The sequence below is a fragment of the Anguilla rostrata genome, chromosome 4 (assembly GCF_018555375.3).
Source record: "Anguilla rostrata isolate EN2019 chromosome 4, ASM1855537v3, whole genome shotgun sequence".
Taxonomy (NCBI): Eukaryota; Metazoa; Chordata; class Actinopteri; order Anguilliformes; family Anguillidae; genus Anguilla; species Anguilla rostrata.
In genome coordinates, this window is record NC_057936.1 from 6,349,045 (window position 1) to 6,367,082 (window position 18,038).

At 46.9% G+C, this 18,038-nt stretch overlaps 1 protein-coding gene and 1 non-coding gene across 2 annotated transcripts; both read left to right on the top strand.

Moving 5' to 3' along the window:
* Positions 1–7,736: 7,736 nt before the first annotated feature.
* On the top strand, positions 7,737–17,259 carry LOC135252326 (elongation factor 2b). The gene is made up of 13 exons (XM_064330282.1): positions 7,737–7,892; positions 9,341–9,555; positions 9,841–10,022; positions 10,458–10,669; positions 11,198–11,376; positions 12,078–12,183; positions 12,448–12,700; positions 13,364–13,559; positions 13,881–14,247; positions 14,574–14,927; positions 15,347–15,529; positions 16,400–16,532; positions 16,861–17,259. The coding sequence occupies exons 1-13, from the start codon at positions 7,890–7,892 to the stop codon at positions 17,052–17,054; spliced, it is 2,577 nt and encodes an 858-aa protein (XP_064186352.1). The 5' UTR covers positions 7,737–7,889; the 3' UTR covers positions 17,055–17,259.
* On the top strand, positions 12,238–12,305 carry LOC135254340 (small nucleolar RNA SNORD37). The gene has a single exon (XR_010329853.1). It is a non-coding gene; the product is annotated as a small nucleolar RNA SNORD37 (small nucleolar RNA).
* Positions 17,260–18,038: the final 779 nt, after the last annotated feature.

An 18,038-nucleotide genomic window follows, 5' to 3' on the forward strand; every position in this document is an offset into this window, starting at 1 on the left:
GCTATGGATACATAAAACTGCACTCCCAGCCAGCAGTGCAGTTTGTACCATTTTTTTGCTTGTAAGAGGTACTTATTTGGTATCCAAATAGAGCGTTATTGTACAGTAAGGGCAAATATTGGAAATGTGTTCCCTATGCTTCTCCACTGCACCTTTATGTTCTGAGAGAACGTGACTTTTCAGGGTAGATGTGAACACATTTCAGGGCTCGGTGTTCTGTTTGTCATACACAATCTTTGCTGTTTGGCCCAAACTTTGCCAGCTCCAGAGGGGGGAGGCTCACCCAAACTGGCTCCTCTCCACTCAATGTTGTCGGTCTGCACGATCGGGCCGTAGGCCAAGGTGTACAGCGTCCCCGTTCGCGAGTGTCACCGTAACCCTGTTCTGCTCCACCAGTCACCCCCCCTCAGAGGTCCCGGTGGACGGAGTCTAGCAGCCAATCACCAGCCGGCAGACAAAAATCTGAATCCCACATAAACAGCACAGCCCAATCTGGGCACAGGAGCAGAAGAAGCTGTTGAGATGTACCTCCGCTTGTTTATTATGTCTTCGCAGACCCTTATCTGAGAGGACTTGCATAACTGACACTTATGGATTACTTATTCAGTAAGCCCTCCACGCAGTGCCCCACCACCCACCTCACCCTCCAGCCCTACTGAAGCACCTTGTTGACATGCACTCCATGGCAACAGCAACTGGTGTGTCGTGTGTATACGCATTTAAAACACATTCTAAATTCATTTCTTTTTTTCACGTTTTTTCTCCTCACTTTCTGAATCGTGAGCAAAATGACTCTCCCTCTCAAGTTGCCGCCGTGTGACACAGAGCTGCAGGAGGAGAACTGCAGCCTCTCAGACACTCTCACCTACTGCCTAATAAGTGACTATTTCACGCCTGATACGAAACATCGCTCTGCAGGAGTCGACGTCGGGAAAACACGGTGAAAAAAACCAACACTGGGGTTTTAATTGCTGTTTGCTTCGGGAAAGAATTGCACTCAGAGAGAGAGAGACTCCCGGGATGTTTGCTGTCGCTGACGCCGCTACGCGAATGAGCACAAACTTGCGCTAACAAGTTTTGTAATTACTCCTTTGTTAAAGACAAACAGCGGGAAAATAAATAAAAAATTCTGTTCCGTTGAAATTCTGCGCGCCGGTGCGAATCAATATCAATCCAAGGCGAGGCTGAGCTTTTGTGTGCTTTTTCGGACTTCGTTCAGTCCTTCACAGCGGATGTGGGAACCGCAAAAAGACGGAGAAGAAGCGATGTCGACGGTGCCTCTTGAATACCCCCAGATCAAAGGCACACCGTGTGCAAACCAACATCTGGTTTTTGGCACGACTTTTTTTTAAATGACATACACTGTCTCGAGACAGAAAAGCTCCCTTCCGGTTTTCCGCTCTCTGGATAAGACCTGCTAAATAGGTCCTACCTGTAACGTAACAAGAGGGGGTATGAACTGTCAAAATATTTGTGATATTCCAGAGGTGCATTAGATGGTACCCAAAACATATTAGCCAAATGAGAAAGAGGGCAGAAAAGTAATTATTTAGGCTAATTTTTTTTTGGGGCTATGGTGTGTATCTGGGATTTAGATTTTTTCTTTTTTTTTTTTGGGAAATATTTTAGGAGACCAAAAGCACTGGTTTCTGAAGCAGAGCACAGGGTAAACACTTGCAGTTTTTTTTTATTACTGAAACTTACGGATTCTCAGAGTAATTACATTACATTACATTACAGGCATTTAGCAGACGCTCTTATCCAGAGTGACTTAAACAACTTTTTACATAGCATTTTACATTGTATCCATTTATACAGCTGGATATATACTGAAGCAGTGCAGGTTAAGTACCTTGCTCAAGGGTACAACGGCAGTGTCCATCCCCGGGAATCAAACCTACGACCTTTTGGTTACAAGCCCAATTCCTTACCCACTGTGCTACACTCCGTCCTAATTAAACATCAGCAGATGTTCCACATTTTTGCCGTTATTTATAAATTTTTTCTCCAGATTTCTCGGCTCTTCGGCTTTGGCAGTTTGGCATTTCCGGCAAACGATAACGCGCTGCTATCATCATCAGCCGTCTCGGTGCTCCCTCCCTCTCTCTCTCTCGGCGAGCAGCCGGTAACCCTTTCCTGTTCTCTCCCGTTTCTCCGCTCGCTCCTTCTCCCCTCATCCTCCAGGCTCTACCGTTTTCCTCATCGTGCTATTATCTCTGCGTAACGTCTTTGCAACCCACCTGTTAATGTTTGCTCAAGAGGTGTGTGTGTCTGTGTGTGTGTCTGTGTGTGTGTGCCTGCGTGTGTATAAGTGTGTGTGCGGGTGTATCAGTGTGTGTGTGTGTACTGATTGTCATTCATTAGGGCCTTTTGATTTCTGCTTCAACTCTGTGCTCTCTGACTTATATATTATTATATGTATTATAACATCATGCCATTTTGAGTCCTCTTCTGAATCAGCTAATTTAAGTCCTCTTCTGAATCAGCTAATTGGCTAAATGAGCTGGAGTAACTGATGGAAGTGAAAAACAGAAACAAGTACGGCCCTCCAAAAATTGGGGTTGCCCTCCGCTGACCTCGTAAGTCTATCCAAAGTGTTCTCGGCAGGTATCACGTGCCCAAGATGGCAGAATGTTGTAATTACCTTCCAGTTCTACAGGATGGAACACTGCACAGAGGATGAAGATTGAGCCAAAGGACCACCAGGATGCAGGAAAATTAACTACAGGGTGCAAGGTGTGTGTGTGTGTGTGTGTGTGTGTGTGTGTATACATACACATACATAAGCACACAGGCAGGGCACAATTCATCTCTTGAGGGAGGACACCGCTGGAACTTTGAGACGGTCGTTCCACAGACTCAGGACGCCAGGGGAATCGCAGGTGGGCCGTGTTGAACTCCACTGGGAAAACGTCTGGGAAGCAGCGTTGCTTGCCTTTGAACTGCTTTGTCCTTCCTTCCATAGGCCCCCACGGACTAACACTGGAACATCAGCTGTGACGTCAGAAGCTAAATTGAAAGGTTTCAAAAAAAAAGTAAAAGTCACTTTTCTAAAACAATCTGTGTGCAAATTTTCCTCACTAACGATGATTGACTGATTGATTGATTCTTCCAGACCTACATATAATTGGATTCTGGTTGTACAACCAGCATTCACAACAGTAGAATGAATATGCTATAGTCACAGGAGGAGACTCCCTGCTTGATCTGTCTTCCATAAAACCCAAACATGTACAGCATAAACTCAGCCATGGGCTTTGATGAAGACCACTCTACACCCAAACAAAAACAAGGATTTCTAAATAGTTACAGACAGGGCTCCGATGACAGACAACCAGTTTGACTGTATTTGCATCGATGTGATTGCCGCATGCGGTAATATTCCTTTCTGATTGTAATTGCAGAAAATCACACATTGTTCTGCTTTAGCTATTCAGCAGGTCTACATTCTCCAAACGGCAGAATAGCACAGCACTCTGTCGGAGCCATTCATTATGTACAGCACGGGGTCCTGGCCCTAGGGGATGTTATTTCCTGATTTTTATTTTTAACCTATAATTACCAACCCCTACAGACTGAAGAAAGGGGGTGAGTGGTTCTAAAAACCTGTTTTCACTTTGTCATTATGGGGTATTGTGTGTAGATTGATGAGAATAAGGAGGAGGTGACCAATAACCCGATGGCCACTCTGACAGAGCTCTAGAGTTCCTCTGTGGAGAGGGGAGAACCTTCCAGAAGGACAACCATCTCTGCAGCATGCCACCAATCAGGCCTTTATGGTAGAGTGGCTGGACGGAAGCCACTCCCTCAGTAAAAGGCACGTGACAGCCCGCTTGGAGTTTGCCAAAAAGGCACCTAAAGGATTCTCAGGCCATGAGAAACAAGATTCTCTGGTCTGATGAAACCAAGATTGAACTCTTTGGCCACAACGCCAAGTGTCATGTCTGGAGGAAACCAGGCACCGCTCATCACCTGGCCAGTACCATCCCTACGGTGAAGCATGGTGGTGGCGGCATCATGCTGTGTGGATGTTTTTCAGCGGCAGGAACTTGGAGATTAGTCAGGATCGAGGGAAAGATGAACGGAGCAGACGGGAGATCCTGAGAACTACGCCAGAGCTCAGTCTCAGACTGGCGATGGTTCACTTCAACAGACAGACCCTATAAGCACACAGCCAGGACAACGCAGGAGCGGCTTCGGGACAAGTCTGCGAATGTCCTTGAGTGGCCCGGCCAGCGCCCGGACTTGAACTCGATCAAACGTCTCTGGAGCGACCTGAAAACAGCGATACAGCAACACACCCCAACCAACCTGACAGAGCCCGAGAGGATCTGCAGAGAGGAACGGGAGAAATACCCCAAATACAGGTTTGCCAAGCTTGCAGCGTCATACCCACAAAGACTCGAGGTTGTAATCGCTGTAATCAAATAGAGCCAAGCACCAACAGGACATATGTCAACAGTCACACCCCTTTAATAATTGAGAGTAGGCTGTCCTCCCTTCATTTGCTTTTTTTTTTGTGGGGGGGGGGGGAGGATTTGCTTTGCTTTGTTCAGAGATAGAAAGCAGAGAGGGAAACGGACAGAGCTCAGCTCCAATGGTTTATTTGATTGATTATTAGGGAGGAAAGGTGAGTGCAAACTGAGTCAGGGTGGCGTAAAATAGAAATGTGAATGACTAAGCGGAGGAAGTGTCAACTGAGTCAGAATCATTCCATCCAACACAGGGTGTACTTCAGGTGACAACGCTAGCAACTGACACTTACCTGCAACAGCTGCCGTCACAATTCGCCCTTTTTTCAGCTCAGACATAATTTGGGGCTCCAACTGCGGAACAGAATGCACCTCCCAGTCACCTCCTCAAACTGAACCCTGTTCCAGCATAGACCTACTACAATCAGTTACCAATTTGGTATAACTTTGATAAAGCTCTAAGGTTTTGTAGTTTCAGTTAAAATTTTGTGATTTTCCTTAATACACAAACCAGACTAGTGGCTAACACAAATCTGTAATCAGATATGACACTTATGGTAATTAATTACAAAGGGTTGCTCTCCTATGTTGTGTAAGTAATGTAATGAGAATAGTGGACCATAATAAAATATAATATGTAATGACTGTGCACAATTCATGGCTGTGAAAGCCTTTCTGTGAAGCATGCTGCCCAGAGACTGCTGTCCATTCATAGCTGCCCTGATTATGCCATATCCACAATGCATTTTCCTACACAGGTATTCATGTGGGCCCCATGTTGTGATAATGGGCTTAGCTCACTCAGCTGCTGTTCTTGTTGCGATGTGTTGAAAGAGTTCCCTTTGCGTAAGGCCTGATGTATGGCGAAAACCACAAAAATGTCCCTTTTCACATTTTTACTAGGGGGGAAAAAACTGGGCAAGGTTTAGTGCACCAGTTGCTCAATTTTACAGATCATTATTGTAGAAACTACCACGCAAAAAAGCTATTATTAATATTATACAAATAATATTCTGAGTACATTGGAAGATGTCAAGCAACATAAGTTGGCCAGTGTAGGCATTAATATAAAAGTGGACATAATAATTATGTCATAAGCATAACATATATTCAAGAATGATCACACTGTATTTGAAACATTAAGTTGTTTAATCTAATATCAGTGGACCAAATTGCAGCTCATATTTATTACTTCATGTGTCACATTTGTCTTGAAACTTAATTGTAAGCCTAATATCTCACACAATAATGCAATAATGCTGCAAACTTGTCATTTCAGTGCCCTGAGGATAAGCCTTGTCTGGTTGTCTCTGCATGAGCCACCTTCAGGAGTGCCTATGCCTTCTCCATTGGCTTGTCAAACACTGCGTTTAATATGCCAGTATCTTTTTTTTTGTTTTGTTTGATGCAATAGTATGCAATGGGCTTCACAGGCATTTAACATGGAAGCATCTATTCGAAATTCATATCTGCACACCAATTAGGTCTCTGTATCTATCAGGTTGTGCATTATGTGACCTTTTCTTTCAAAGCACAGGGCCTTCACAATAGAATCCCCCCGGTATCTAATTACAGTCTGCCAAATAAGGAGCTTGATATTTGCGTCACGGGGCCGACGACCCTGTTGTGTCCTTGTAAATGTTACCGTATCGGAGCGTTATATCTTTCGGGCAGAGGTAAACAGCCCGGGCCGCGGAGCACCGCCGGTGGTTCTTTGTTCCATCTGGGCTTGATCGCTTGATGGATTATTAAGAACCGGAGCCTGAATATTCAGAACCGGGATGGGGAAACATCGGGCTATCTCAAACACGTGGTCGCCTGCATTCATTAAGCCTGCAAATGAATACAATTATGTAGTCGCAGGGTTTAGATGGAGCACAAACCGGGAACATCGCTGGCCCTCCTGGAAATGCTTACCTGCCCCTGCTTTAGGGTATTGACACATGCTGTATAATTCATATAAGGAATTGTGGAACAGCATAACATTAAGCATTTTTTTTGTCTCAAAGCTGGCCTTGTTTGAACTCGTTTCAGTGTCCAGGAAATTAATCATTTCAATGCAGTGAACTAGAGAACACGTAAAGGCACTTTTGCGCCTTATAGAGATGACCTGCCAGCAAAGTAATAACATTACGCCAGTGTAGTGGCGCCATCTGCTGGAATGTATTTGAACTCAAAAACCTCACAGATTTTATGCCTGAAGCCTGTTAATCTGGAGCAGCGTTTCCCAGACGCACAATGAACTTCAGCGGACCATTATTTTGATTTAGGGAAAAATTGAGACAGCCTTTCACGTTTAAGTGTTACTTATCTATTTTATGATATATATATGTATTAAACTGCACAGTATGTATAAAAACCACTTGTAATCCAAGGGCGACAGTGTAGTATAATGGGTGAGGTGCTGGTCTTGTAACCTAAAGACAGTAAACACGAAACAGTTTAGATTCCAGTTTAGATTTAGGACACTGCCGTTGTACCCTTAAGCAAGGTACTTAACCTGAACTGCTTCAGTATATATCCAGCTGTATAAAAAGATGCAAAACGATGTAAAAGTTCTGTATATCGCTCTGGATAAGAGCTTCTGCTAAATGCATGTAGTAATAATAATAATAATAATAATAATAATAATAATAATAATAATAATAATAATAATAGTAGTAGTAGTAGAAGAAGAGTGGAAATGTGTGTACAGATGATTAGAGAACTGGATACAAACAACAGTACGGTGGTACATTGATGTATCAACAACAATACTTAAGACTAAATGCCGTTATTTAAAGTATCTCATAGCCATACTGAAATTTATCAAGCATCTATTACCTCCTAGTGGATCATGTCAGGTGCCACAAAATTATCTGGTTTGCACTTTATAAAAAATGTGCAAATGAGTCAATTTCAATCACATAAGGGTAGATCATATTGCATGGCCCATATACTTCATTTTTTAAAGTAATTTCTGCAGGGTGTGTAAAGTGCAACTTTCAAGCACGCCAGGATGATTAAGTGTTAAAAATATTGGCATGAGAAAAAATAACTACAAACATGGCATATAAACAGACATTTAAAAAATTAGTTTGACAATTACTCACAATGAAGAAAACGCTAGTCAACAGACCTAGGGTAAGCTTAGCTCATTGAGTAAACCACAGTTCTGTATAACCCGTCGGTAGAAACCTAAGCATCAAAAATAAAACACGGCCTAAGACAAAGATTTTTGAACATGCGCAGTGCTACCAAATTTGTCTGCCCAGCATATCTACGCTTTCATACGTGAGACGCAGAGGACGTTGCCTACAGTATAAAAGCGTACGTGTTGACGTCAGCATCCTCTTCCCTGCCTATGCCCGAGTGAGGTGGGCAGTGTAACTCTTGTGTCCTTTCTTCTACGAAGCGAATCCTCAGCCATCCGTCAAAATGGTCAGTGAAAACAATATTTTCTGCTTTGACCAGTTGTCATATACCTCAATTATGTCCAGGCAACGAGTATTTGAGTCTCCGAATAGTGATGGACACCGAGAAGGGTAGATTGGGGAGACATGATGACAGCGACTGCTGTGGAACAAAATGGCACCTTTTGCATTGCGGTTTCAGTCATTACGCCGCATAAATTAGAAACGTCTTTTGTTCACTTTATTTATTGTATCGCCCTCTGTTTGTAACCTCTTAAAATCATGTTATGGTTGTCTATTTTTTTCGAGCACAGTCCTTTTATGTTCGTTTTTTAATAAAATGTGATGCCACGTAATTACAACCGGCATCTGGCTAACGTTTAGCTTTGTAACGTTAGCTGGCTAGCGGTCCTGTGTAGTGTTCCGTAAACAGTCATGGTCCGGTGTCTCTCTCCGTTCCATTTTCGGTGTAATTGTCATAAATGGCCAGTGCCACCGTTTCCTTGCCGACGTGTTGAAAAGGCAGGAAATTGTCTATGTTGGTTGAATTGTCTCCCTCTGGCATGACTAATGAAGTGACGCGCAGCAGCGCTCTGCTTGAGATTCGCCATTATCTTCAACTAGCCTAGGGAGAAAGGAACGAAAATGAGCGTTTTGATGTCGGGAATTCTAATGGGCGGCTAGCGCATGAGTTGAAGACCCGGCGTGGATCGCTGCATTTAATAAAATGGTTTTGCTGATGCTTGGTTGACCGGCTTTTCCATGCCATGTACTGACGTTTGATACTGTTCCATCACACGTGGCCCACAATTGTTTCTTGTTGGCGTCGTGTCGCAATGTAGCCTGCCAACGTCGACTAACTTGAATTATTTATAAGTAAAATAGCCAGCGGATGCTTAGATCGGTAACTTACTAACGCTTTTGACTAGTGGCAGGCGTTGTATATTTTCGCAAAATGCACCTTGCAAGCCGGTTATCCCATTTCAGATTGTATCAGGCCTGCTTTGGTTCACGGCTGGCCAGGATAACTGCGCAGACCCGCTAACTAGGCCCGAATTAAGCGGAGGTTTATTTCCCAGAAGAACCGATTACGCTTTATGATTTACAACTCTGTTAACAATTATAAAATTAGCGGTTATCGAAAATTAGTTGAATTGATACCCAACTGCCTAATGCACTTGTTACATACGCAATTGGTTACAGTAGAATTTCGTTATATACGCTGTTGGTTACAAAGGGAGTCGGTTACATACGCAGTTGTATTCTAAAGCAGTCTGTTACATACAGTCATGTGACAGGACTCCGATGTTACATGTCTAGGAGGCCTAGCCCAAACTTGTCAGCCTTGGTATCCTAGTTCAATTTGTCTTGCTGCGTTAAAGTGAACTTCGTTCTCCGAGTCAGTGACTGGAAATGGACTAAGCTTTAATGAGCATCGTGCTTATCATATCTCTTCCGCCCCCCCCCCCCCCACAGGTGAACTTCACCGTAGACCAGATCCGTGCCATCATGGACAAGAAGTCCAACATCCGCAACATGTCTGTGATTGCGCACGTGGACCATGGGAAGTCCACTTTGACCGACTCACTGGTGTCCAAGGCCGGTATCATCGCCTCCTCCAGGGCCGGAGAGACCCGCTTCACTGACACCCGGAAGGACGAGCAGGAGCGTTGCATCACCATCAAATCCACGTAAGCCTTTCCTTCCTCAAATATGAATAATTTGGTTATTTTACCTGCGTGAAACGCTCTTCTTAAATTCACTCCATATGAGGACTTGAATTGGTTGCCAGCAGCAGATGTCCTCTTGTTGAAAATTCGATCTTTAGAGTAAAGAGCTGATAAAGCACTTTGTTTGTGTCGATAACATGCTTTTGTCGTCATCGTTGGGCCATCTGACTGCCGCACTGAGCTTCTGATTGTACAACACCGTTACACACAGCTGCCTGACACATCTAATTTCTCAACTCTCCACAGTGCAATCTCCATGTTCTATGAGCTCAGCGAAAATGACATGGCCTTCATCAAGCAGACCAAGGACGGCTCCGGGTTCTTGATCAACCTGATCGACTCCCCCGGGCACGTCGACTTCTCCTCGGAGGTCACGGCGGCCCTGCGTGTCACCGATGGTGCCCTGGTGGTCGTGGACTGCGTGTCCGGTGAGTGGGGTCCAGATTGGGGGGGGGGGGGGAGCGGGGGGTGTTGGGGAAAAATGCTTCAGTTTAAGTCGAACCGATGGTTGCTTAAAATGTGCCTCGTCATTGAATAGCAGAGGTATTCTATCTATACAGTTTGGTATCATAATTCAGTTGGCATGGAGTGCAAGGTTTTTCTGTTTTTTTTTTTCTTTCCCCTTTTCTTAATAAAGGAGCCAATCAGCAACCAACAAGGTGTGCAGACGGTCTGGCTAATCGATGATTTAATCGCGTGTGTGCAGGGAAGCATCAAATACCAGCCAACAGCGGCCCTTATGGCTTTGAGTTTGAGATCCCTGCTCTAGAAGCATTTCATCTCTGAAATTGAGTCCTAGACGGCCGTTGGGCCCCCCGAGTGCCCCCACCTGACTCCCCCACGTATTCCCCCCCCCCCCCCAGGTGTGTGTGTGCAGACGGAGACCGTGCTGAGGCAGGCCATCGCCGAGCGCATCAAGCCCGTCCTGATGATGAACAAGATGGACCGCGCCCTGCTGGAGCTGCAGCTGGAGCCGGAGGAGCTGTTCCAGACCTTCCAGCGCATCGTGGAGAACGTCAACGTCATCATCTCCACCTACGGGGAGGACGAGACTGGGCCCATGGGCAACATCATGGTGAGCGGGGCGGGGCGGGGCGGGACGGGGCGGGGCCTCCCAGTGTACGCTTTGGCCCCATTTCAACTTCGGGGGCGAGGCACTCCCTAGTTTCGCATTAAGTGCACGGACTGACACGCATACCATCTAGTCCAGCAGATTCAGGAAAATACTGGGGGGTCACATGTCTCTGTCTCCCCCACCCCCCATCAAAGTTAAAAATGTTAATCAAATTGGCACATTGAAAAGTTAAAATGATTTCATTAGTTGTATAGTCTTGCAATGGGTAGAATTTTAAGGGTGCGACAGTGGTACAGGGTTGAATAGGAATGCCTCCTGAACTTGATGCATTTGAAAATCGAGTGACTAAGTGTCTGGTCTCTAGTGCTGCAATGGACATGTTTATTGTAAAGGCTGGGCTCAGATTAATATTTAACGAGTGTCTTGGACGAAGGTAACCATATGGGTCTGTTTGTTCTCTTGACTTCACGAGGGTGTGTACCAGTGACGTTGATGTGATTATTTTTTTTTTTTGTTTTCCCGTTTCAGATTGACCCGATTATCGGCACGGTCGGGTTCGGTTCCGGGCTCCACGGCTGGGCCTTCACCCTGAAGCAGTTTGCCGAGATGTACGTGGCCAAGTTCGCCGCCAAGGGCGACGCCCAGCTGGGACCACTCGAGCGCTGCAAAAAGGTGGAGGACATGATGAAGAAGCTGTGGGGGGACAGGTGAGGGGAACCTGCTGCCCGGCCAAGTTACATTACATTACAGCCATTGAGCAGATGCTCTTATCCAGAGCGACTTACAACGTATCCAATTATTCAGCTGGATGTATGCTGGAGCAATGCCGGTTAAGTACCTTGCTCAAGGGTACCCAAACGGGGATTCGAACCTGCATCCTTTAGGTTACAAGACCAACTCCTTAGTCGCTATACTACACTGCCGCCCGTTATGCAGGACCCCCTGCCATCAATGGCTTTATCTAACCCTTTTAAGACCCTTTTTTTTTTTTTTTTTTCCCCCCCTCTTTTCTAAATCCAGGTTCTAGAACACTGCTTTCTGCTACAAGTATAGTGCCATAGTTACATCAGCATTCAATTATTCAGTTAGGGGGCATTCTAATCACATTTTATCTAGCATCTTAAAGGTTTAGCTGTGAAGGTTTAGGAAACGAAAACAAATTGTGTAGTAATGAGCTTGTTTTGTTTCAGTGGATATTTAATTTTTGTTTATCCTGAAATCAGTTTATAAACTGGTTGCAGTACGATTTCCTTTTTGGTTGTTTAGATACCATGTTGTGCAAGCAACCTGGCACGATATTTAAAAAATCAGCGTGTTTCTGGGCTGCTAGTAAGAATTGAGGGTAAACTGAATGTTCATTGTTATTGGTCATCGTGAGCGTTTCCCAAACATGCGTTTCTTTCCGTAGGTACTTTGACCCGTCTTCCGGAAAGTTCAGCAAGTCTGCAAACGGGCCCGACGGAAAGAAGCTTCCCCGTACCTTCGCCCAGCTCATCCTGGACCCCATCTTCAAGGTGAGGCACCGCCGCCATTAAGAAGGGAGGGGGGGAGGAGGAGGAGGCCTGCCTGCAAATGATGACTTAAACATTCTTCACTTTGACCTGACTGTCTGGTGATGAGAAGCTTCCGTCTGAATCGCATGGAAAAGCTACGGGGTGGGGTGGGGGGTGGAGTGGGGGGGGGACACGATCACTGCTGTTGTTTTTTAAGATAGATGCCGCTGCCTGTTTTGGCACAATAAGGGGCGAGTTATAACACTGTGCCCCCCTCCTCGCCAGGTGTTCGACGCCATCATGAACTTCAAGAAGGAGGAGACGGCCAAGCTGATCGAGAAGCTGGAGATCAAGCTGGACGCCGAGGACAAGGACAAGGAGGGCAAGCCCCTGCTGAAGGCCGTGATGCGTCGCTGGCTGCCCGCCGGCGAGGCCCTGCTCCAGATGATCACCATCCACCTGCCCTCGCCCGTCACCGCGCAGAAGTACCGCTGCGAGCTGCTGTACGAGGGGCCCGGCGACGACGAGGCCGCCATGGGTACGCTGACCGCCCGCCGCCGCCGCCGCGCTTCCAAAAAAGTCCCGTCCTGGGTCACCGTAATCGGTCCCTAACCTGTGCCTGGAGCTGGCTGGAGTAGCTAGTTTCCTTTGAATTCCTAATGTACTGAAGGTCTAACTTGGATTTTTTTTTAAAAAGCCCAGAATGCACTGCTTCACCTCAGTTTTTTTTTTTTTTTGCAAGAATTTGCATTTCCCTGGTTGCTTTGAGTTGATTTGAATGGTTAAAATTAACCGTCTAGATGCAAAAACTTAACTCTTAGGCAAGGTGTGCAGTACTGCCTTCCTGGCGCGTTCTTGCCATTTGAGACAGAAAAGTAAAAGTACTCTAAAGAGTTAGATTTACAGAACTGCTATAAAGGTGCACAAATGCGACATGTATGTACTTTGCCAGCCTGTAGATGAGAGCAAAAAATTGAGTGATTTTTTTTAAATTCCAAAGTTCTTATGAATAAGCGCAACATTTTGTTGCAGGGAAGAGTCTGGTTGCTTTGCCAGTGTGCGTACATGCTAAACTGGAATGAAGCAATACAAATTCCCTAATTAAAAAGGGGCTGCCCAGTCCCTCAGTTAGCATCCCTCTGTGTTCTCTAGAGCTACAAAGCTGCAGCTGTTGATCGGTCCCCCCCCCCCTCCGTTGCAGGCATCAAGAACTGCGACCCCAAGGCTCCCCTGATGATGTACATCTCCAAGATGGTGCCCACCACCGACAAGGGCCGCTTCTACGCCTTCGGCCGCGTCTTCTCCGGCTGCGTCTCCACCGGCCTCAAGGTGCGCATCATGGGACCAAACTTCACCCCCGGCAAGAAGGAGGACCTCTACATCAAGCCCATCCAGAGGTCAGTACCGAACGCGGAGCGCAAGGTCAACGCCGCCAAAATGGCGGTGCCTTGTTTTCAGAGTCATGTTACTATACCTTTACCAGACTGTAAGAAGTGATTCGTTGGTAACCATCTCACGGGGGGGTGAGAAGGTGTTTACTATTCAACCTCTAACCATCTTGCACTCCCAAAATGGCGGTGCCCTGTTTTTAAGGTGATGCAGCCTAGTTATGTTACCATACCTATACCAGACTGTTGGAAGTGATGCATAAGTAACCATCTCATGGGGGCGGGTGAGAAGGTTAGTAATGATCAACCCCAAACCATCTCGCACCCCAGGACCATTCTGATGATGGGGCGCTACGTCGAGCCCATTGAGGACGTGCCCTGCGGCAACATCGTGGGGCTGGTGGGCGTGGACCAGTACCTGGTGAAGACCGGCACCATCACCACCTACGAGCAGGCCCACAACATGAGGGTGATGAAGTTCAGCGTCAGCCCCGTGGTGAGGGTGGCCGTGGAGGCCAAGAACCCCGCCGACCTGCCCAAGCTGGTGGAGGGGCTGAAGCGCCTGGCCAAGTCCGACCCCATGGTGCAGTGCATCATCGAGGAGTCCGGCGAGCACATCGTCGCCGGCGCCGGGGAGCTGCACCTGGAGATCTGTCTTAAGGACCTGGAGGAGGACCACGCATGCATTCCACTCAAGGTACCGTCAGCCCTCATTTCCCCCACCCCACCTTAAAACGGTCGTTACAACAAATGCGCTATTATATACGCCCTTATATTGCTACAGCATTGTTTAGTACACTAAATATCTATTATAATCCACCTAACTAATCTAGTGATGCGTAGGTTGATCTAACTCGTTTTCTACATGGCATTGGAGTGCATCAAGTTGTAGTAATGCATTTAATTTTAAGAACGGCTTCAGCCTTGACTCATTTTTTATGAATGGCACCGTGTTTAAAATCCCGCATCTCGTCGTACCGTTTTACTGACGCTCGACTTCTTCCCCCCCCCCCTCCCGTGCAGAAATCGGACCCGGTGGTGTCCTACAGAGAGACGGTGAGCGAGGAGTCCGGCCTGATGTGCCTGTCCAAGTCGCCCAACAAGCACAACCGCCTGTACATGAAGGCGCGGCCGTTCCCCGACGGCCTGGCCGAGGACATCGAGAAGGGCGACGTGACCGCCCGACAGGAGCTGAAGGCCCGCGCCCGCTACCTGGCCGAGAAGTACGAGTGGGACGTGGCCGAGGTGCGCAAGATCTGGTGCTTCGGCCCCGACGGGACGGGACCCAACCTCCTGGTGGACGTGACCAAGGGCGTGCAGTACCTCAACGAGATCAAGGACAGCGTGGTGGCCGGCTTCCAGTGGGCGGTCAAGGAGGTGAGGGACGGGAGACGGGAGCGGGACGGGTTCTGATGGGAGCTCCAGGGTTACGAAGGCCGCCTCGGGGTAATTGGGCGTTCTGATAGGTTAAGGAAAGCGCAAATTCCTCCTGGTTGGTTTTGCCCAGTGACTTTAGAGCAGTGGTCTTCATTCCTGGTCCTGATGGCCCGCATCGTCTTCTAGTTTTTGGTGTTGCTCGGCACCTAATCGATCAATTAAATCAGTTGATTAGTTAACTCTGCTCCACCTTGTTTTATGGGTCTGGTTGCTGATATTAAGGCAAACGAAAAACCAGCAGACCCTGCCAGGGCCAGGAATGACTATCACCGCCTTGGAGAGACTCCTTATTGAGTGAAATTAAGTATTTTACCGATTGGTCCAATAACCCCCCCTCCTCTGTCTGTCTCTCTTTCCAGGGTGTCCTCTGCGAGGAGAACATGCGCGCCGTGCGTTTCGACATCCACGACGTGACGCTGCACGCGGACGCCATCCACCGCGGTGGTGGCCAGATCATCCCCACCGCCCGCCGCGTGCTCTACGCCTCCCAGCTCACGGCCGAGCCCAGGCTCATGGAGCCCATCTACCTGGTCGAGATCCAGGTACGCCGACCCCTCTCTCCCCCTCGGCTCTCTACGTCCAGCAAAGCGAGGCCCCAAGTCCGGAGGCTTGGCGTATTTTAAGAGTTTTAAGGTGCACATCGAGGTGGTTCCCCTGATTTCTTTGGGGGTAGCCACCCAGGGGAGAAGGAGCCAGCTTTACACACATTGTACAGATGCAGGGCTTTTACATTACATTACAGGCATTTAGCAGACGCTCTTATCCAGAGCGACTTACACAACTTTTACACAGCATTTTTACATTGCATCCATTTATACAGCTGGATATATACTGAAGCAATTTCGGTTAAGTACCTTGCTCAAGGGTACAACGGCAGTGTCCTACCCGGGAATCGAACCTGCGACCTCTCGGTTACAAGCCCAATTCCTTACCCACTGTGCTACACTCTGTCCATATTAGCGTACCGTTAGCTTACCGCTAACACTTTCTCCAAGGTTGTGTTAGCGGTGCTCTTGAGTAGAAACCCATTGGAGCGTGCTAACGCATCCTCCTCGATGTGCCCCTGAAGTATTTTTCTGGGTAACTCGTAAGTTCTTGGGAGCAAATACTCGTGAAATGGGAGCACTGTAGAGCACAGAGATGGCAATTTTCTTTTTTTTTTTTACAAAATTAACGAAGCTTAAGTATGTGCTCTACGACAATTGAAACGACGCCAATAAGAGTTTTTAATTAAAAGGTTGTGTTACCGATACAAAATGGAACGATCGTTTGAAATGCATTTATATCCGAAAGGTAGCCAGCCAGAACGAGTCTATAGTCGGCCGTTCGGCCGCGACGCGGGGGGGCTTGGGAAGTTCCTCGTGTGCCGAAATGAACGTTTGGGTGACGCGCGCGGTCTCCTTCCTCCACAGTGCCCAGAGCAGGTCGTCGGGGGAATCTACGGCGTGCTGAACAGGAAGCGTGGACACGTGTTTGAGGAGTCCCAAGTAATGGGAACCCCCATGTTCGTCGTCAAGGCTTACCTGCCTGTCAACGAGTCCTTCGGTGAGTTGCACATTTGAAGCCCCCCCCACCCCACCCCATTTCAGCTATTTAGCAGACGCTCTTACCCAGAGCGACTTACACAACTTTTTACATAGCATCCAATTATAAAGCTGGGTATATAATGAAGCAGTGCAGCTTTAAGTACCTTTAGCTCAAGGGTGCAACCGCAAGGGTGCCCTTCCCGGGGAATCGAACCCGTGACCTTTAGGTTACAGGACATGGTCCTTACCCATTATACTACACTGCCCTCCCCCACTTCCCCATTAACTGATGTTTGGCGATTCGGTAGTCCTAACATGTTCGTCTGTTCTCCCCCCCACCCCTCCAGGTTTCACTGCGGACTTGCGCTCCAACACCGGCGGCCAGGCCTTCCCTCAGTGCGTGTTCGACCACTGGCAGATCCTCCCCGGGGACCCCAAAGACAGCACCTCCAAGCCCTTCCTGGTTGTGGCTGAAACCCGAAAACGCAAGGGGTTGAAAGAGGGCATCCCCGCTCTGGACAACTACCTGGACAAATTGTAATGGGCTTCCCTTAACCCCCCAACCCTTTCCCCCTCCCCCCCCCCACCCCCTTCCTAACTAGTGGAAGGGGCAAAGGACAATATGCGACCATGAGCACTATTACATTTTGCCAAAAGTCTAAAAGTTACCAGATCAATTAAAATAAAAAAAATGATCAGAAAAGAAAAAAACTGTAAACATCAAATAAAGGAAAATAAAAATTGCAGTCTCGTTTCCTTTGCTTTTGAGTCGGGGAGAGATTCATGTTACGCAAGCTGAGCTTGATGGGATTTGAAGGCACTATAAGGGTCATTCTGTGTTTATTAGATGTATATGACCTGATGTTTACTAGCCACTGCATAGCCATAGGATTTCCATGTTTGCTGATACCTAAAAATGACCTTTGGGTGAATTTTGTTTTAATACATTGTTCATATTTGGTCACTTTTCTTTTGGTCAAAATTCTCTTCTATATCAACCCTTTGAAGAGTGCATTTTTGGGAAAGTTTGTTTTTATTTTCCTTCTCCAAAATTTGAAGTCTGTCTTCTAGAACTCCATTGCTTTTCAGGTACTATTAGTGAGTGGTACAGCAGCATTAGGACATTCTAGACGCATATTTGTAAAGATATCACAATCCGAACAATATTGCTGAACGCCTTTCCAAGTTTCTTTTCATCCAGGCCTGCTCTCAGGATAAATTGACACTTTTTTTTTATTACATTGAGAGTTGAAATGTCCAGGAGAAATTTCTCCTGACAATCCCTTGAGCTATTATCTCAAACCTGATAAACCAGTTCCTGGTAGAGGCATAAAAAACACCATGTACCTTAATCTCACGTCAGCTGTTTCTGTCCTGCCTGCCTTAAGCAAGAAAAAGAAAGTAAATGGTGTTTTGTTTTCTGATATCAAAATGGAGGCTGGCGGGTGATAAACCTTGTTTATACAGCCAGATGCCATCACAGAGTGTTAGACAGGGACACTCAGATTGGGTCCTTAAGGCTAGC

Bases quoted from the DNA above. Each gene is read 5' to 3' on its own strand.
- LOC135252326 (XM_064330282.1), top strand. The intron at 10,670-11,197 runs GTGAGCGGGGCG...TTCCCGTTTCAG, and splicing joins GGCCCATGGGCAACATCATG to ATTGACCCGATTATCGGCAC. The intron at 14,928-15,346 runs GTGAGGGACGGG...CTCTCTTTCCAG, and splicing joins TCCAGTGGGCGGTCAAGGAG to GGTGTCCTCTGCGAGGAGAA.